Source organism: Oncorhynchus masou, chromosome 10, assembly GCF_036934945.1.
Source record: "Oncorhynchus masou masou isolate Uvic2021 chromosome 10, UVic_Omas_1.1, whole genome shotgun sequence".
Taxonomy (NCBI): Eukaryota; Metazoa; Chordata; class Actinopteri; order Salmoniformes; family Salmonidae; genus Oncorhynchus; species Oncorhynchus masou.
Window position 1 is genome coordinate 19057652 of NC_088221.1, and position 21658 is coordinate 19079309.

The window sequence follows — 21658 nt, forward strand, 5'->3', positions numbered from 1 at the left end:
AGTGTAATTGTGTGGAGTATGTTTTCCTGGCACACGTTAGCTCCCTTTAAACCAATTGAGCAATGTTTCCATTCCCCAAAGTATTCAGGCTCTTCTGGAGGCAGTGGGGGATCCAAACCGTACTTCATGGGTGTACCTAATAAATTGGTCAATGAGTGTGTATTAAATGACATTCAACATACACTGGTTACACTACATGACATTGGTAAGGAACCAGTATTCCTGAAATATACTACATGTTTACAGATAGCAAGGGATCCATAGGTGTTAATACTGCATTTATTATTTCCATACACTGTGTTTGAGTGTCTATCTCTCTTTCTCCCTCAGAGAGCACCAATTGGCTGACAGCAGTGGAAACATCCCCTCGCAAGCGGCCAGTGACTCCGGGTTCCGTTCCCAGCCTTCTGAGGGCGCGTCCCCCACCCCCACTCCCACCTCCGTCGCTACTCCCAAGCCCTACCTCCAGGCCCTGGGAACCCCATCTCCCTTCCTTCAAGCCCAGGGTACCCCTACCCCCTCCTACCTGAGCTCCAACTCAGCCAACCTGTCCTTCCTGTGCTCCCCAACCACCACGCCCTCCTACCTAGGTCCCAATGGCCTCATTGGGAGCTACATCTCCACTGACCCCAGCCCTCCCCAGGCCCAGCCGGAGGTATCCCCCCGGGAAATCCCTTTGGCTGCCCACCCCTCGCCAGGATCAGGAAGTCTCCACACACTGCATCATGACTCCAACAGCCCCTCTCTCCAACATCGGCACCAGCCCACCAATCACGGCAGCCCTGTCATGGGCCACCATCCCTCTCCTGCCAATGGCTTTGTGGAGTTTGGGATCCCTGGGATGGTAATGACGGGAAGTCCTGTGTTGGGCCGCCACCACTATAACCCGTGTGTGTCCAAGGGGACACAGTCCAGCCCAGTGCTGAGTCGACAGCCCTCCATGCCCCAGAGGAGCCCTGTCCTGAGCCGACAACCATCCTTGACGCTGGCCTCCCAGGGCAGCCCCGTGCTCAGCCGCCAGCCCTCCCTCACCTACAGCCAGCCTATCCAGAGCTGTATCCAGAGCAGTCCGGTGCTGAGTCGACAGCCGTCCCTCACCCACCAGCAGGGCAGTGGTAATAGTCCGGTGCTGGACCACCACCAGTCCCTCGGCCAGATGTCACAATGCAGTCCCAGTCTGGACCGACACCCTATGTTGCATAGTAGCGGCTACACCACCCCGGACGAGAGGCACGGCACCCTTTCCCGACAGAGCAGCTCCTCAGGATACCACCCACCCTCCACGCCCTCCTTCCCCCTCTCCCCTGCGGGCTACCTGGACGGGGGGATGATGATGGGGCTAAGGCAGGGCAGCCCGGCCCCCCCGGCGCAGGCTCAACCCCAGCTGCCAGAGAAGAGGCGCATGTCGAGCGGGGAGAGGCCCAACGGGGGGCTCTCTTATGGGACGCTGAACGGGAAAATGTCCTCACCTATGTCGAGTGGAGGGAGCACACCCAGCACCAGCTACTTTCAAACACTGCCCGACTTCTCCAAGTTTAACATGTCTGGTAAGACCACCTTGAAAACCCTCTTAAAACTTAGCTACTGCTGTAGCAAAGAGCACCCCAACTAGCACTGACATCCCCAGCGAAACAGGAAGTGAAGATCAGTGTATTCTCAAGGATGATACAGTGCACTCCGTAATTATTGGGACAGTAAGACATTTGTTTCTTCTTTTGACTCTATACTCCAAAAGTTTGGATTTGAAATCAAACAATGACATAAGGTTAAAGTGCAGACTGACAGCTTTCATTTTAGGGTATTTTCATCCATATTGGGCTAACCGTTTAGAAATTACAGCACTTTTTGTACATAGTCCCCCCAAAAGTATTGGGACAAATTCACATACAGTACCAGTCAAAGGTTTGGATACACCTACTCATTCCAGGGTATTTATTTATTTGTACTATTTTCTACATTGTAGAATAATAGTGCAGACATCAAACCTATGAAACAATACATATGGAATCATGTAGTAACCAAAAAGTGTAAAACAAATTAAATTGTGTTATATTTGAGATTCTTCAAAGTAGCCACCCTTTGCCTTGATGACAGCTTTGCACACTCTTGGCATTCTCCCAACCAGCTTCATGAGGTAGTCATCTGGAATACATTTCAATTAACAGGTGTGACTTGTTAAAAGTTTATTTGTGGAATTTCTTTACTTCTAAATGCATTTGAGCCAATCAGTTGTGTTGTGACAAAGTAGGGGTGGTATACAGAACGTAGCCCTGTTTGGTAAAAGACCAAGTCCATATTATGTTAAGAACAGCTCAAATAAGGAAAGATAAACAACCGTCCGTCATTACTTTAAGATGTGAAGGTCAGTCAATCCGGAAAATGTCAAGAACTTTGAAGGTTTCTTCAAGTGCAGTTACAAAAAGCATAACGCGCTGTGATGAAATTGGCTCTCATGAGGATCGCCACAGGAAAAGAAGAGTTAACAGCCTCAGAAATTACAGCCCAAATAATGCTTCACAGAGTTCAACAGACACATCTCAACATCAGCTGTTCAGATGAGACTGTGTGAATCAGGCCTTCATGGTCAAATTGCTACAAAGAAACCACTACTAAAGGACACCAGTAAGAAGAAGAGAATTCCTTGGGCCAAGAAACACGAGCAATGGACATTAGACCGATGGAAATCTGTCCTTTGGTCTGATGAGTCCAAATTTGATATTTTTGGTTCCAAACACCTTGTCTTTGTGAGATGCAGAGTAGGTGAACAGATGATTTCTGCAAGTGTGGTTCCATCTTTGAAGCATGGAGAAGGAGGTGTGATGGTGTGGGGGTGCTTTGCTGGTGACACTGTCTGTGATTTATTTAGAATTCAAGGCACCAGCATGGCTACAACACATTCTGTAGCGATATGCCATCCCATCTGGTTTGCGCTTAGTAGGACTATCATTCGTTTTTCAACAGGACAATGACCCAACACACCTCCAGGCTGTGTAAGGGCTATTTGACCAAGAAGGAGGGTGGAGTGCTGCATCAGATGACCTGGCCTCCACAATCACCTGACCTCAACCCAATTGAGATGGTTTGGGAAAGCAGTCAACTAGTGCTCAGCGTATGAAGGAAGTGCTTCAAGACTGTTGGAAAATCATTCCAGGGGAAGCTGGTTGAGAGAATGCCAGGAGTGTGCAAAGTTGTCATCAAGGCAAAGAGCAGCTTCTTTGAAGAATCTAAAATATATTTTGATTTGTTTGACACTTTTTTGGTTACTACATGATTCCATATGTGTTATTTCAGAGTTTGGATGTCTTCACTATTATTCTACAATGTTGAAAATAGTACAAATTTAGAAAAACCCTTGAATGAGTAGGTGTGTCCAAACTTTTGACTGGTACTGTGTATGGGTATACACGTAGTAAAACATTTAGTATTTCTATTGGGCACAAAATCTTCTGAAACACAACCAAAACAAACAGCAAATGCATCCAACAAAGCTTGATGTAATAAATCATTGTGTGCTATGAATATGGGACCAAATACTTAAATGTTTACTATTTTAATAGACATGTAAGTCAATTAGTCCCAATACTTTTGCTCCCTTAAAATGGGGGGGACTATGTACAAAAAGTGCTGTAATTTCTAAACGGTTCACCCGATATACCCTCAAATTAAAGCTGACAGTCTGCACTTTAACCTGATAGTCATTGTTTGATTTCAAATCCAAACTTTTGGAGTATAGAGCTAAAAGAAGATAAAATGCCTCACTGTCCCAACAATTACAGAGGGCACTGTATATTCTTTAAAGCGGTTAATTAACGTGAAACTGCATGATAATAACAACTTAATAAGCTGATTTTTACCTTCTCAGTAACTATATTTATAGGGTAAACGTATGATATGTGTTTAGCCACAATTTACACTACCGGTCAAAAGTTTGGGGTCACTTAGAAATGTCCTTGTTTTTGAAAGAAAAGCAACATTAAAAAAAACATTAAAATAACATCAAATTGATCAGAAATGCAGTGTAGACATTGTTAATGTTGTAAATGACTATTGTAGCTGGAAACGGCAGGTTTTTAATGTAATATATATATAGGCGTACAGAGACCTATTATCATCAATCATCATGTGTTCCAATGTCACGTTCTGTTAGCCCATCCAAGTTGATAATTTTAAAAGGCTAATTGGTCATTAGAAAACTATTTTGTAATTATCATTGCAGAACTGAAAACGGTTGTGCTGATTAAAGAAGCAATAAAACTGTCCTTTAGGCTAGTTGAGTATCTGGAGCATTACAACACTAACAATGTCTACACTGTATTTCTGATCATTTTTATTTTATTTTAATGGACAAAACTGTGCTTTTCTTTCTAAAACAAGGACATTTCTAAGTGACCACAAACTTTTGAAAGGTAGTGTATATATTTATTTTACAAATTCATTGCTTATGAAACTTGTGCAAACCACAAACGTGTATATTCTTTGACAGTACATATGTAACAATGCATACCTAAACTATAATTGCGCTAGTACCTAAATGTTTAAGTACAATGTACATACATCTGTTTTCATACACACATCTTTCTGTGAAAGCAGACGAAGTGAGTAGAGCCAGCATAAGTATAGAGAGGTAAAGTGAATGCGGTCATACTTGCATGGTTTTAGCTGAGCAGGCGGTTTATAAGTTGGACACACTTACTTTCTCCGTAAACACATTGCAGAGCAGATGAAGGACTGAATGCATCTCCCAGGCAGCCCAGCCAGTCCCAGATGCTAGGTTCAGATAGAACTGGAATCTGGCCCAGAGCCTTGGTTGGCAGCCATTTCTGCATCTGCAGTGGTTTCAAAGCTCCATTCTGGAGTATACTGGGAGAAGAGTTAAAACAGCAACTACTAATATGGTCACAGATACAGATACCTGTGTTTTTGTGAGAGGTACAGATACTGGCATGTTTGCGAGGGTTGACGCTAAGAGCTAACTTGATAATAGCGCTGATTCGCTAATCTCTACACAATCAGGAGCTGTTAATGTACTGTTTGGAAGTCCAGTTGATATGTAGATTGGATTATCTGGTCTTGGTCAGGATGACCCTCACGAAGCATCACTGCTGCTGTCTTTGTCCAGGTCTTTCTTGAAAAAATTATTTTCATCTCAACGAGTCAAACCTGTTTAAATAAAGGTAAAAATAAATAAATAAGAGTACTGAGACTTTGGACTTGATTCAATGTAATGTGACATGCAGCATTTACAAAGTATCATATAAACATACCTCTATTCACATGGTGAAATGGCTAAATGATTTTGGTTAAATCTACACATGGTTTCAACACAACTCGTTCTTTCTTCTCTTAGACGGGAGTCCCGAGACCAGGCTGAATGTAAAGTTTGTTCAGGACACTTCCAAGTTCTGGTACAAGCCTGACATCTCCCGTGAACAAGGTAATTGTGCCTCTTGTCATAGAGGGAAGAGATTAAAGGTAACACATACAGTAGGTTTTATGATAATTCAGTTTCCCAAGAAAATAGGAAAAAATTTGAGTATTAAGTAGTAACTGCTGTGTAATGGTATGTACTACACTCCTAGAAAAAAGGGTCCGAAAGGGTTCTTCAGCTGTCCCCCATATGAGAGCCCTTATTGGTTCCAGGTAGAACCCTTTTTTGTTTCAGGTAGAACTCTTTTGGGTTCCATGTAGAACCCTCTGTGGAAAGCGTTCTACCTAGAACCTAAACGGTTTACCTCGAACTAAAACTGGTTCTTTAAAGGGTTATCTAGAACTCTTTTAGGTTCTAGATAGCAACTTTTTTTCTAAGAGTGTAGATACTAGCTTGTCACGGAACAGTTACCTTGGTTATCCCACTAGTTGTTCTTCTAGCATAAGACCTATTTAAGCTCAAATGTGGCCGCGAATGTTATTTATTTAGTAACCAGGAGAGAGTTAGGATGTGTGTCTGATGTAAACCCTTTTGGATTTTTCTGACACATCCTCTCCACACACAGATGTCCTAAATGACCCTATTCTGTTCTCTTCTGCTGTATGTTTCACTGTGATGTCACTGCTGTTGGCCCCTACATCTGCTTCTGCTCACACTCTCTTATTGGATTAGATCATCTGGGATGGAACGTCTGCTAAATGAATAAAATGTCAATGGAGATAGCCTTAAACACAAGCACATGCTCCGCTGCGATGACATCACACACACACACACACACACACACACACACACACACACACACACACACACACACACACACACACACACACACACACACACACACACACACACACACACACACACCATATGTACTCCATTAATCTAAGTGGCTAGGGAACATCTGCATGTAATGTATATCTATCTTACTTACAGAGTCTATGAAATGTCATATTTTGACATATAGGGATACATAGAATTGCATGTTATAGATGCAATACATGTTGTTTTGTTGAACAAGACAACAGCTAATAACTCCACCCCCCGTAGTTACATTGAAATATGGGATCACAAAAGTTCTTCCTTCCTTTCAAGGAAAGTTTCCTCCTCATTCCCTTCCGACTCTCACTCTCCTCCTTCTCCCTCTCCCCATCTTCCATGTCTATCCTACCTATCCCTTTATTTCTCCTCCTCCTTCAACCCTCCCCGTTTCACCTCTTCAGAATCATTTTTCACCCCTCCCTCTCTCCCCCAAAGACCTCTCCTTGCCTCTTCCTTGTCCTTGTTTCTTCTCCTCTCTGTGTTATATCCAAAGGAATGTATGATCTGGCAATACTTCCTTACTTTCCCCTGAGGGGATACATAAAGTGTTATTTTATTGAATCATGTACTATTGTGTATTGCAGCCATCAGCCTGCTGAGAGAGAGAGAGCCCGGGGCCTTTGTCATTCGGGACAGTCACTCCTTCCGAGGGGCCTATGGCCTGGCCATGAAAGTGGCCTCTCCTCCTCCCACTGTACAGCAGACCAAGAAAGGTACTTCCAAGTTTCCCACTTGTTATGAACACATGAGTGTGATATGTGGTTGTCTCACCTAGCTGTTTTAAGATGAATGCACTAACTTTAAATAGCTCTGGATAAGAGCGTCTGCTAAATTACTCAAACGTAAAATGTACTGGATCACCAACTGGGCTCCAGCTTTCATATACTGTACCTGTAATTGCTGATGGAAAATTATATTAGCCCTCTACACCTCTGTGATGTTGTGTCATCTTGTGGCCCTACATATAAGGAGACACACACACAAGCACACATACAGTCCACAGTGAAATCATACAAAGAACAATCACATTTTGTATGACGTTCACATACTCTCACGTATTAAATCAATCGATCAACAAACTCTGAAGTGGATCATGTGTTTCTGAGGGGCCCGATGAAAGCATATCGTTACTCCAGCAGAGTCTGGCTGTACAGTCGATCAGCACTGCTAAACATATACCCTGGGTCTTAGTACTGTCATTAAGGTATGAGGTGCCTGGGATGTTTCCAATAACACCTAGAAGAACAGGGGTAACTGGGAGTGGATTGGAATGTCTCCTCTACGCACGTCTTCCTGTGCGCGCACACACTCACACACTCACACACACACACACACACACACACACACACACACACACACACACACACACACACACACACACACACACACACACACACACACACACACACACACACACACACACATAATGGTTCTTAATAGTACCAGATAGGGGCTATTTGGCTTGTAACCATAGCAGAACCCTTTTTGGTGCTGTATAGAACACTTTTTTTGAAGGTTCTGTAAAGAACCATGCTCATAAGGTTCTAAATGGAACAATTATGGTGCTATAAATAACCCTTTCGTAAGATTCTATAAAGAACTATTTAAAAAGGTTATATATAGCACCAAAAAAGGGTTCCGCTAGAGTTACAGATATATAGAACCTTTATGGAGAATGGTTCTTTAAAGAACATCTCTCAATCTGAAAAGTTTGTTTTAGATACTTTTGAAGAACCATATAGGGTTTTATATTCTGGTGGGCCATATTATAATGTTAAAATTCCGTAGGTGTTATTGTGTTAATTGACACGTTGAATCAAGTGAGCCACTGTACCTCTGGCACAGCTGGTAGTCCGGGAGGAGAGAATTTTAGCACAACTGATTGATTTAGTGAACCGTTCAATTGACACAACTGTTCTCAGTCTTTCACAAGACACCATCACTGGCCATAATGTTTGATAACATAACACATTAGATAAACTGGAATGACACTTTTACTCACGGTTGCATAAAAAAGGTCTGAGCGCAAACCACGCCCCAAAATATTCTAGTGAGCCACCTCCCCTACGTTTTAATTATCATTAAAAGAGCAAATAACCCTTTTGTGAACTGTAAAGAACCATTGATGAGCTAAAGTCATTATGGTTACACCTAGAACCATCACCTTTCCCAAAGAACCCTTGAGTAAACCTCCTTTTGTGTGTGTGCACACAAAGGGAAGAGAATGTTCTACGTCAATACAGTGCATGCACGGACACACACGCACACGAAGGGAGGAGAATGTTGTAAGCACAGTTTATTTTTCTGCCAAGAGACCAATATTAACTAGCCACTTAGCTCATCCTAGAACATTCCATTAAAAATCATATTTTGGTCTCTGTTTTGGCCTGATGTCAGGTGGGGTACAGAAGGAAGCCATTGCCTATATAAAAACTATAATATATAATACCTAAATGGGCTCACCGGTGTGTTGTTCTTTTGTGCTCCCTATATTGTTTTTCCCTTCGGGGGCCCCTGTAGCTGGTGACAACACTAATGAGCTGGTGAGGCACTTCCTGATTGAGACAAGTCCTAAGGGAGTGAAGCTGAAGGGATGTCCCAACGAGCCTTACTTTGGTGAGTCACCTTTAACCCCTACACACACACATATGCATGCGCATAGCTGCAGTAAGTAGTTTGGGGGTGCGGGTGCTGTGATTTATTTTGTTGATGGTCAGCTACACGATGGTCAGCTACATGGAGGTCAGCTACATGGGTCTGCTAATACAGGTATAGTAAAGGCCCAGTGCACTACTTTGATGAACAAAATTATTTTTTCCCCAATTTTTTTTATAATTTGTATTCCTATCTTTCAAGGGGTGCTACAGCACCCTCAGAACCCCTATTACCCGCGGCTATGTGCACACGCACACAGAGGGAAGAGAGGAGAGCATTGGAGGAGGAGATTCAAGGTTCTTCTTCTGCACGGATATTCTCCCCCAATACTCTCCTCGCTTTGAGAGGACAGAAGGATTCAAGAACGTTGATAGAATTTTTTTTCAGACCTATCAGAACCGGTCCTTCTGACAACAACATGGCTCTTTTCTCAGATTGTGTAACGGGGGAGGAGTGCGCTCCAGACATGAGGTTCATGATGTGGTTGGGGTGACTAACTCTTACTCTTGGCTGTGTTGGTCTAATGACTCTGATCCCCTCTGTGCTCCCCGTGTCCCAGCCTTTGAAAGAGTATCCGTTCTCCCAGCCCATCATGTGTAATCCTAATTATAGTATGGGATCAGTTAAAGTAATTTAGTATGGTTCAAATGTATCCCCCTCTAATTTAATCCGCAGACCACATTCCGTGTGTGTGTGTGTGTGTGTGTGTGTGTGTGTGTTTGCATGTGTACAGTGGTGGAAAACGTACTCAAATGTCATACTTGAGTAAAAGTAAAGATACCGTAATAGAAAATGACTCAAGTAAATCGGAAAGTCACCCAGTAAAAATACTCCTTGAGTAAAAGTCTAAAAGTATTTGGCTTTAAGTATACTTGTGTATCAAAAGTAAATGGAATTGCTCAAATGTACTTAAGTATCAAAAGTGAAAGTATAAATCATTTCAAATTCCTTATATTATGCAAACCAGAACACACAATGTTTTTTATTGACAGATAACCAAGGGCACACTACAACACTCAGACATCATTTACAAATGAAGCATTTGTGTTTAGTGAGTCCACCAGGTCAGAGGCAGTAGGGAAGACCAGGGATGTTCTCTTGATAAGTGTGTGAATTGGACCATTTTCCTGTCAAAAATGTACTTTTGGGTGTCAGGGAAAATGTATGGAGTAAAAAGTACAGTATTGTCTTTAGGAATGTAGTAAAGTAAAAGTTAAAAAAAATAGTAAAGGACAGATACCCCCCCAAAATACGTAAATAGTACTTTAAAGTATTTTACACCACTGCATGTGTATAAATGAGGGGCTGGAAGGAGTTATCAGCATAATGACAAGGCTTCCCCTCCCCCCATCCTTCGGGTGCAAAAGGATGATAGCAAGATCAAAAAAAGTATGATAACATAGGGCTGGGTGGCGTACGTAAGCTGCAGAGCATGCGGCTACGGGAGCATTGTGTAAGATCATCTTGAGAAGGTGCGGGGGAGACTAGCTAGCTCCAGACCAGGGTTCAAATACTATTTGAAATCTTTAAAATACGTTTTAATTTGCCTGCCTGCAGTGGCAGTTATTTCAAATAGTATTTGAACCCAGAGCTGGTAGCTAGCGACCTTCCCTCCCACATCTGAGCTGTTGTTAAATGAAGGCAATTTTCACAGTGTCAAATCTAGATATGAAATACTGTATGCATGTGTATGTTAGACTCCTCTTACTGAGAACCACAGGAAGATGGCTACTGGCCCAAGCACACATTTAGGGATGACTTAACAAGTCAGCCAGCATCAGTCTAAAAATGGGCCCCTTGAAGTAACCTTATCCTCTAGACTACTTATTGAATTTGTCATAGCGTTTGCCGTCATTAAATGTGAAGACTGTATATTATCAATGAAATTCTCCATGTGTAAATATTCCGTAAATCAACGAATCACGGAATAGTAATTAACTAGGAAGTAGGGGCACCACAGGAAACTGTTTATAGAGTTACAATTTCCCGAATATAATTCTTCAGATATTTTCATATCTTATCGATTACAATCACTTATTCATGTATTATTACCTCATCAGTCATATTCTGAATGTCACAAATCATTGGATATCTGCACGAACCCTAGCAGCCCTAGCATTGGTTACTGACATAATACACTGAAAGTCCCTAGTGGGATAAGCCGATATGACGGCTTGGTAGACAAAGAGAGGATTCACTGTAATACAGTTGATAACTACATTATGCTAACTATGCTAATGCTTTTAACACGAACAGCTGCTCAAAAGGGCCACGTCGTGACAGATAATTTTCTAAAGGGAGGGATGTGGGGTTAAATTAGACACTGTTGCTGATTTTTGACTGTAACACAAGTGTTACAATATACACCCTGATGTTATACTAAGGAAATAGTGTTTCCATAGCTAGGGCTGAGAGTGAGGACTTGTGAAGAGCAGAATCAACAACCTCTGCTTAATTAAAACAGTTGTGGGAAGGTGTTAAACGTCGGAAGGTATGAACCCATTTTCACAATTAGCGATTGTTACCTGTATGTAAATGCCACCTAAAATGCCCCAACAGCCTTTCGTTGGCACCAAGTCAGAGCAGGTCCACTGTCCCAGGAGCATGGCCCTGTGAGTCCCAGGAGCTGGGCCGTGGAGTTAATAACACTGGGGGAAATCCATAGTGGAAATGCACCATGGGTGTGGGAGTGTGGGTGTGGGGTGAGTGAAAGTGTTGCTATGAGGAGTGTGTGAGTGTGGGAATGGGGTGTGTGTGAAAGTGTGGGTCCAGGGTGTGTGATCTACATGTCTGGATCAGGATATGTAATCTTTATAGAATCTTTGTCCTGTTGGCACGGCTAATACTAATATCTCTTTGTGTTGGTGTCTCTCTAGGTTGTCTGTCCGCTCTGGTGTACCAGCACGCCATGACTCCACAGGCCCTGCCCTGTAAACTGGTCATACCTACCAGAGGTGAGGCCAGGAGAGTGTGTGTGTGTGTGTGTGTGTGTGCGTGCGTGTATTCTTGAATGACTATGTACATGGATACATACAACAGTGTGGTGTGAGGAATTTCTGCAGAATCTGCTTCTGCTGCGTTTCAGATATCCACGAGGATGTGCCGGATATTGCCACACCAACCAACCCAGCAGCTGAACTCCTCAAACAAGGAGCCGGTAAGAAGCAATATCTCAGTCAGCAGTTTTGCTGAGCATTACGTAACAGAAAGATAATCAAAATGACTTTATTTGTTGTGACCATAATCTGAACCACTGTTCTCCCCCCACTGGTGACATCACCTCTGTGTCACTATAGGGCAGAGGGCCCCTGCTGACTCCCATGGTAAACCCTGTGTCCTTTCGTTTGAATTTGTCTTCCTGATATGTGACTGTTGGTCCCTGACTGCTGCATTCTAGCCCAGATCCCTGATGTCTACCTCAGAAGTCTGTGCATGAGTGTGCGTGGGCGCGCCCGTGTGTTTGTCTCTTTCTCCATCTAATAGACAACAACAATGCACCTGTCCAGCTTTTCTGTCCGATGTCTTTTTTCCCCCCAGCCTTGTCCCAGAATGCATGTGCCGTCCTTAGAGCAATGGAAATGTGTTGCATGGAAATACAGATGTCTTTTTTTTATTTTTATATCTGCTGAGTTGCAGAACTATAAACCCACTAATACCAATGTGATATATGTCTTGTTTCCATGTATGAAATGATTCCCTTAACTGCATTGAAAAATGTCAAGAATGTACTATTGCTTTTTTTGCATTAAACTGCTGTGCGACATAGTATGCACTGATGAATGGAGTTTTGTAATAGATTCTATCATGTTTCTCTGATCATAAGCATACATGATAAATCCTATAACTGAAACAATTGTAAACTATTGCTCATGTCACTTCACAACAGAAAACAATACAACAAAACCCATATCTGTTGTATCATTGAAGAACCAGAAAGCCCATGGCATCACTTCTCGCCTCTTTCCAGTGTGAAATGCACTGTGCTGATTGGCTACACCTCTCTCTTCTTTTCCCAGCATGCAATGTGCTGTACATCAACTCGGTGGACATGGAGTCTCTGACGGGACCTCAGGCCGTTGCCAAGGCCATCTCGGAGACGGTGGCAGCCGTGTCCCCGCCCACCGCCACCATCGTGCACTTCAAGGTGTCGGCCCAAGGCATCACCCTGACCGACAACCAGAGGAAGTGAGTAGGATGCACAGGCATTTGTGTATGAAATAGAGAATAACCACGAGTGTATATTGAATTTGTAATTCTGCCCAACAATAAAACATATTTCAAACGAACTACCAGATAGAGCTCACTCTGACCGAGGGTTACAATTTATGCCGCTGCTCAATCCGAATTGCGTTGTAGTAGCTAGTTACGCAGTAGCCTATGAATTGCTATTTTGCAATGTGCTGAAACATAGTTTTTCCCTACAGGCTTTTCTTCCGGCGCCACTACCCCATCAACACTGTCACATTTTGTGATATCGACCCTCAGGAGAGAAAGTGAGTCCACTTAAGTGACAATGCACTCGAAGCCGGTGTTTGGAGGATATATTGGCATGGGTGTTGTTAGGCTCGAGTTGAAGTTATGGGCCGGCAAACCATGCCAATATATCCTCAAAACACTGGCTTTGATGGCATTATCACTTTTATGCAAAGGGTTACCAGCATATTCAAGTAATGATTAAAATAATGTTTTTAAAGAAAATATGTCAATGAAATTATTCATACTATTTCATCCATCCACAGATCGTCCCGACACAAATCTATAGTTGCTACCCAAGCCGGATGGTCAAATGACCCAGTCGTTCAGTCTATTTGTTTTGTATCTATGGACGAGATCCAGTCGTTCGTATTAAATGTTCTATTGCCATACTGTCTGGAAACGTTCTTATACCTTGCTTGCTAGCTAGCCAACTACGGCTAACTTACAGACACGTCAAACAGTGCAGCCAGAATAACAACAAAGTAGCATCATTTGCATTTGTTTAAGCAGTTTTCTAGTGGCATTTATTTGGATACATCCATAACAATGAGCTAATGAGTTCGCCTGTCAAGGAAAATGTGTTCTTTCGTCAGGACACTGTTGTTCACAATAACTTCAAATTGAAGCTGCAAACTAGCTCGACTTCGTTTCGTTTGACCTTTTTCAATTGACATTACTTTGTATATACATCCATAAAAATGATGCCAGCTGATTCATGATTTTGACTGGCTGGGAAATGCTGCCTGCCTGTCTGTCTCGTCCCAACTCCCGACCCCTACCTTCATTACTACGAGACAGCTGTAGATGGAATTTGAATATTGAAACAATGTTGCAGATGTCAGAGATACAGACAGCAAGGTTTATACAAATCTCCCGCTGCTGAAAACTAAAAGAAATGTGAGATAATGTCTAGATGCTTTTTATAGTGGATATCAAGTTTCTAAATTGCCTGGCTGGGCTGATGAGACAGGGGATTGGGCCGTCAGATGGAACGGAGTAAATAGGCAATTTAATGTCATAGATTTAGCCGGTGGTAACTTGTGAAATAGACACCGGCTGGAATGCGGTTTTAACCAATCATCATTCATCATTAGACCCACCCGTTGTATAAACTGAGCTCCAGCACACTAATGCTGTCCACACACATACAAACACACACACACACACACACCCATGTACGCGGGCAATAATCGAAAAGCAGCAATCTCTGTTGTTTTAAATGAATGGGGCCTTTGACCTCATAATATTATGTCATGAATACATCATACAAAATGTTACCTGATAGAATACTGTTTATTTCTCTCTCTCCAGGTGGAACAAACCTGAAGGGGGCACAGCCAAGTAAGTATACATGCACCTGAGTACCATACACCTAAACCTAGTATATTTATTTCTGTAGTTGCATATACTGTTTATAGCCCAACCACTTTGACTGAGAGTTACAGAGCAACGTTTGCCACTGAAGAAAGTTAAGCAAACTAGCTAACCGGTGGAGGTGCTTGATACTTTCAGTTAGTTGTCCGAGGATGGTTTTCACTGGTTAGAACTAGGGATAGGTAGATCAGTTGTTTAGCTTGACCTCCATGGTCTTTGGGAGAAACATTTCACTCAGACAGACTTACCATCAGTTCTTGACCTGCGCCAAATGAAAGGCGATATTTTGGAGCTCAGCCATGATATGAGGGGAAACAAGAAAGGTTGTAGGTACCGCACTAATGATTCAGAGAGGAGGAATAGATGGATGGATAAGTGACTGGGCAGGTTATGCCAACAAAACCAAGCGTTGGCAGTCACACCTTTAGAGTTTAACATGTCATGGTTTGAGGTTTTAAACTCCGGTATCATAGTTCCTATGGATTTACTGTTATGAGACTTAGGGCACAATTGGATTAAACTCCTTTGTCTCTAAAGACAGTATATCAAGTAGACAAACACTATGACAATATCATAATCATTAATATAAGACATTTGTCGTTTACAGCCAGGGCAAGCAAAATACACTACCGTTCAAAGGTTTTAGAACACCTACTCATTCCAGGGTTTTTCGTTATTTTTACTGTTTTCTACATTGTAGAATAATAGTGTAGACATTAAAACTATGAAATAATATCTAAGAAATCATGTAGTAACCAAAAAAAGTGGGGAAAAAATCTAAATATGTTATATTTGAGATTCTTCAAATAGCCACCCTTTGCCTTGACGACAGCTTTGCACACTATTGGCATTCTCTCAACCAGCTTCATGAGGTAGTCACATGGAATGCATTTCAATTAACAGGTGTGCCTTCTTAAAAGTTAATTTGTGGAATTTATTTCCTTCTTAAGCCAATCAGTTGTGTTGTGACAAGGTTATACAGAAAATAGCCCAATTTGGTAAAAGACCAAGTCCATATTATGGCAAGAACAGCTCAAATAAGCAAAGGGAAATTACAATCCATCATTACTTTAAGACATGAGATTCAGTCAATTCGGAAATTTGAAAGAACTCTGAAAGTTTCTTCAAGTGCAGTTGCAAAAACCATCAAGCACTATGATGAAACTGGCTCTCGTGAGGACCGCCACTGGAATGGAAGACCCAGAGTTACCTCTGCTGCAGAGGATAAGTTCATTAGAGTTACCAGCCTCAGAAATTGCAGCCCATATAAATCCTTCAGAGGTCATGTAACAGACATACTGAAAGAACTGAAAACTGCTGTTCACAAATGCTCTCCATCCAACCTCACTGAGCTCGAGCTGTTTTGCAAGGAGGAATGGGAAAATATTTCAGTCTCTCGATGTGCAAAACTGATAGAGACATACCCCAAGCGACTTACAGCTGTAATCGCAGCAAAAGGTGGCGCTACAAAGTATTAACTTAAGGGGGCTGAATAATTTTGCACGCCCAATTTTTCAGTTTTTGATTTGTTAAAAAAGTTTGAAATATCCAATAAATGTCGTTCCACTTCATGATTATGTCCCACTGTTTGTTGATTCTTCACAAAAAAATACAGTTTTATATCTTTATGTTTGAAGCCTGAAATGTGGCAAAAGGTCGCAAAGTTCAAGGGGGCCGAATACTTTCGCAAGGCACTATATCTCAAGATCAACTGTTCAGGGGAGACTGCCTGAATCATGGTCGAATTGTTGCAAAGAAGAATGTATTTTGAACACTTTTTTGCTTACTACATAAGTCTATATGTGTTATTTCATAGTTTTGATGTCTTTACCATTATTCTATTCTATGTAGACAAAAGTAAAAATTTAATAAAAACCCTTGAATGAGTAGGTGTTCTAAAGCTTTTGACCAGTAGTGTCGCTCCAGACAAAAGCTATCTGAGTGGCTGGTAAATCAGCAACACTGGCTGTGGGTCCAAAATGTTGATTTCAGATGCATGTAGAATGTAAAGTACCTTCTTATTCAGTTTAAGACATTTCTCAAAATCTTCTCTGAATTGATGAAGGTGGGTTGAATATACCCTGAGAATATGGCTACATCACTGGCTCCTAGACTAAAAAGTTTGTTTCAGGCCCTGGTTACTTCAATGCAGTATATAAGTAAAAATGATAACAGTGGCATGGTGTGTCTTTACCCCCTAGAGATTGACCACATAACTATAGAGATGGAAAAAACAAAAATGGAGCGTAACAATATCTCTAAATGTATACAGAAAAGCATTAATGATAATGGAAGTGGGTGGACCATGCTTGAGTGATGAGTTAACTTGCCTAAGGCCTGAAGTAATAGGCTTTAGCTCAGTGGGCTAACACAGTTTTGTGATGTGAAGACAACCAGAGTTCAAACCCATTTGGTGCACACGCACACACTTTCCATATATGATTCATATAATGTCCTACAGATTCATTTCACCAATCCAGTCCTCTCAGACTCAGAACGAGCCAAACAGAAGATACTGATTGGAGGAGACCCATTGACAGTTTGCCTTCTCTTTTTAGGTTCTTTGGGTTTGTGGCTCGGAAGCAAGGAAGCACAACCGACAACGTCAGTCACCTCTTTGCCGAGATGGACCCCGATCAGCCCGCCAGCGCTATCGTGAACTTTGTTTCCAAGGTGATGATCGGCTCGCAGAAACAATGAGCTGAACTTTTGACGACCCCTGTTTTTTTTTTTTTTATTGTTGTTTTTTTTAACCACGGAGGAAATGTATGTTCTATTTTGGATTTTGTTTGTATTATTTTGTTCTGATCTTATGTGTCACCTCTTTCCTTCTGATCTTGTCTTTTACTTGTGAGTGCTCGTGGTGTTTACACACGTGTGTGTTCTTCTTGGAAGGACTCCTGTGTGGCACTAACTAGGGGGATAGAGGAAGTGCAGTTTGTGGTTGTGGCTATGTGGGATGTTGGCTTTGGGGGGCCATTGTGATCTCTCTAGCAGGGTAACACAAGAACAGGAAGGATACATTTATGTCAATGATGATGCCAGTGAGCATGGTTCGTTAAAAAAAGAGAAGAAGAAGTAAGGTTGTGTAACGTAGAAGTGTTAAGCTATCAGGCGTTTGGACTGGTCAACCAAAGATTTTTTTAAGTAGCCAGGGGTGAGTATTCCACTGTCGGAAGGTCTGTTGGAAATTCTATTTTGTAAAAAAATAAGTATTAATCAAAAAAAAAAAACATTTTAATTTTCTTTCTATATACAAGTACTGATACTGTTTGTATGTTATTCTTAAAGAGTTTGCATCTTTGCCTTCTTCGCAAAGCGTATTCCAGGACATTTTTGCATGCTGGTGAGTTGAGTTAATGTAAATATCACGGAGTGCTTTCTGGGTAAGGCGTGGATGACTTGGGGCCTGAAATGTTGTTTTTTTGTTTTGTTTTGTTTTTTTGCTTTCTGTAATAAAACATGGAAAGAGAAAGAAAGAAGCATATATGCTCTCTTCTACATACAGACCAAATTTGTAGTGGGCAAACACACTGTTCTCCTCCAACTTCCATTGTTATTTTTCCCTCTTCTGTTTAACGGATGGAGGATGGATAGAAGCTTGTCCAGTTCAGTCCAACTATTCACCTATACAGTGGTATTTTAACCCCATAATATCTTTGGTAGCTGAAATCTGCTGTTACCCTACTTCTAGACCAACCTGCAATGCACCCCTCTATGGAGAAATGTTGGTTAGGCTGAATGGTTACCCTTTGTGTGTTTAACATTGATTAACATTGAAAAACTGCCACTCCTCTCTGTGCATGTATGAGCATCATGGAAGAACAGAGTTCACTGCTGATTTTTGAATGGCGGACGGGTTTGGGCAATGAGAGGTCATGTCCAGGTTGTTACTGCTACAGCATCAAGCTCTCTCTCTCTTCTCCTTTGGAAGTTTGCAGATATTCTACCCTTGCAACCATCTTAGTCTAGATCGAGAAAGGCCACTATCCCTACACATCAGCCTGTCAAACTTGTAACACCCACATCATACCCACAAGTAAGCTATATACATATAAATATACATATATAGATATATATAAAACTTCAACAAAATATTTATTTTTTTGCTCTGTCGCTCTATGTTAACTCATATTACTTGTATACATATATTGTATAGTCTACATCAAGATTACTGAAAGTGCATCAAAATATATATGGTGTGAAGTGTATGCATTTTAAAGCTTGTCATTGTTGTTTTGAGTATGTTTTGCCACTGCATTACTTTGTCTTTGTAGGAAACGTCCTTTGTTAGTTGGGAGAAAGAGCGGCTAGGGAAGTTCTTTGTTGCAAAAGTCATGGATTCATCTTAAATGGAGACGACATTTTACTCTCATGTCCAAATGAAACAGCCTAAAATGGAATGGTCAGAGTTAAACACTTAAATATTTTCATGTGAAATATCAATACCCATTTGTAGTTGGCAAAACAGTGAGATGATTGAAATGACTACTTCATGTAAACAGACTTGCTGTGTATGTTCTCAGAAGGTTTAGAGGCTAAATATTACTTCCTTGATTACATCCTCAATCTAACATCACAGGTTTATTAGTAAATCACCACCAGAAATATTTTCCTGAGCAATTCCACATTTTGTTACATAGGGCCTACTGCCCTCATGTGGTAAAACACATTTTGACTACCCATTGTGTTTTAACTGTAGAGTTTCAACTGTGATTTCAGCAATGACCTTCAGTAGACAAGCAATACTCAAATGGGCAGTGCAGAGTTTAAATGATTATTTACTTAATCAGGAAGACTTTTATGCCCAAATATTAGGTCAATATTTTGCCGTTTTTATTTTGTGAATGTCCTTCAATTCAATTATGTTTGGAGCAGGGTAGCCGTAACTCAATGGTCAAATATACTCCAGTAAAACAATTAATACGTAGCACTTATAAATGGGATTCTGTCATGTCAAAATACACAGAAATAGTTTGCATGTTCAGTCCACTTCTTTTAACTCAATGTTTTGTATCAACTAGGTATTCTGTTCAAGCTCAACTGTCTTCTCCCGTGGCTTCTTTGCTTGTTCAACTATTCACTCCTCTTCACTGAGAATCCCTCCGTTTGAACTGAATCGTATTTATTGTGTTGATAGTCACAACTGTACCAATATATGTGGCAAGAAACATGGTAGATTCTGCATTTGTGTATATGATCAACCTGTGATAAATGGTTGTGGAGTAAATCACCCTCTACCACAAAATGAATGTTTGTCAACGAAAACCAATTGTGTAAGACGTCTGCTTTGATGTATGTGTGCCCACTTTGAGGAAATAGCCTAGACTTAATGTGTGAATGTGCTACTATGCCTGTACAGAACCTTATGTATTTTGATTTACTTTACAGTATGGCTTTTATTGTTTCCGAGAAGAAAAAAACACATTAAAAAGTAATACAAATCACTCCATGTTTAAAGCATACTTGGGAATGTTATGTGCTTGTCTAATGTCTATTCACATTTAGGATGTCTGTTCATATGAAAGAGTAATACTAACTTCTGACCTTTGTTCACACACTCACAATTACTGCTTACATAGGACCCAGAAAATAGCTATGTTTTACCTATGTAAATTTTTTTTAACTAGGCAAGTCAGTTAAGAACAAATTGTTATTTACAATGACAGCCTACCCCAGCCAGTCCAATTGTGTGCTGCCCTACAGGGCTCCCAATCACAGCCGGTTGTGATACAGCTTGGAATCAAACCAGGGTCTGTAGTGACACCTCTAGCAATGACATGCAATGGCTTAGACTACTGAGCCACTCAGGAGCCCATCAGATGTATGTCCTAATATGTATGTCCTAATAAGTACATCGTACGCGTCACTTCGTCATATACCATGCAGCCCATTCTTTCCTATCAGCCAATCAAATTCAAATCAGACAGCAACAAGGTTATTAGAGTAAACTAAACTAAAAACGCGTACTACAGAGCACACGTTTACTAGACATTCTGTCATAGAGAGCACATGTTCAACTTAATAAAAAAACAAGGGTTCAAAGGGCATTCCCATTTTAACATACAAAAATGTACTATAGTAAGTGCCTATTAAGTGCCAAATAAATTAACAGGGTTGACAGAAAAAAGTTTGTTATAAATCCTTTTGTGGTAATTGAATGCAAGTTTCGCAACAACAACAACAAATGAAATAGAAATGCTTTACCAAACTATGGGTTTTTTACATTCGGTTTTGGACACCAGCGTCAAACAGCTGAAAATACAGTATTTTGGCTTAATGAAAATGTATTTCACAGCAGTTTAGATGGTACAATAATTCTCTACGCTATACATAACTACTTTTTCACGTCTAAATCAAATTTGAAGTTTAATGTGAAAGTTGAAAAGAAATGTGAAATATTGAAAAGTTTTCATTGTATCACATTTAGAAATGTTGCTTCCCTATGTTGTCACATTTATCCCACATGAGATTATGTTTTCTCATATTCCTTTTAAAATGTTGACACGTTATCACATTAACGTCAAAAGAAGATTACACGTGATCACATGAGACATTCCTGTGGTTTGTGTTTTTTCTGTGAGGGTGGTCAAACACCGGAATCAGCTGCTAGCTACCATCCAGGAATCAGCTGCTAGCTACCATCCAGGAATCAGCTGCTAGCTACCATCCAGGAATCAGCTGCTAGCTACCATCCAGGAATCAGCTGCTAGCTACCATCCAGGAATCAGCTGCTAGCTACCATCCAGGAATCAGCTGATAGCTACCATCCAGGAATCAGCTGCTAGCTACCATCCAGGAATCAGCTGCTAGCTACCATCCAGGAATCAGCTGCTAGCTACCATCTAGGAATCAGCTGCTAGCTACCATCCAGGAATCAGTGCACAAGCGGTACAGGTGCCTTGC

General features: G+C 41.3%; 1 protein-coding gene across 9 annotated transcripts in view; it reads left to right on the forward strand.

Annotated features, from left to right (window-relative positions):
* The window catches only part of LOC135547286 (tensin-1-like), a 293490-nt gene extending 273291 nt beyond the window's left edge, over positions 1–20199 (forward strand). For 8 of the 9 annotated variants that reach the window (XM_064976121.1, XM_064976126.1, XM_064976125.1 and 5 more), the window contains 11 exons: positions 331–1547; positions 5348–5434; positions 6832–6960; positions 8768–8863; positions 11779–11856; positions 11988–12059; positions 12199–12225; positions 12919–13087; positions 13327–13395; positions 14690–14719; positions 17311–20199. In XM_064976121.1, coding sequence (XP_064832193.1) covers positions 331–1547; positions 5348–5434; positions 6832–6960; positions 8768–8863; positions 11779–11856; positions 11988–12059; positions 12199–12225; positions 12919–13087; positions 13327–13395; positions 14690–14719; positions 17311–17452 — 2116 coding nt within the window. In that variant the 3' untranslated portion in view covers positions 17453–20199. The remainder of the gene's footprint in view (positions 1–330; positions 1548–5347; positions 5435–6831; positions 6961–8767; positions 8864–11778; positions 11857–11987; positions 12060–12198; positions 12226–12918; positions 13088–13326; positions 13396–14689; positions 14720–17310) is intronic. The other variant, XM_064976124.1, reaches the window with a different exon arrangement.
* The last annotated feature ends 1459 nt before the right edge of the window (positions 20200–21658 follow it).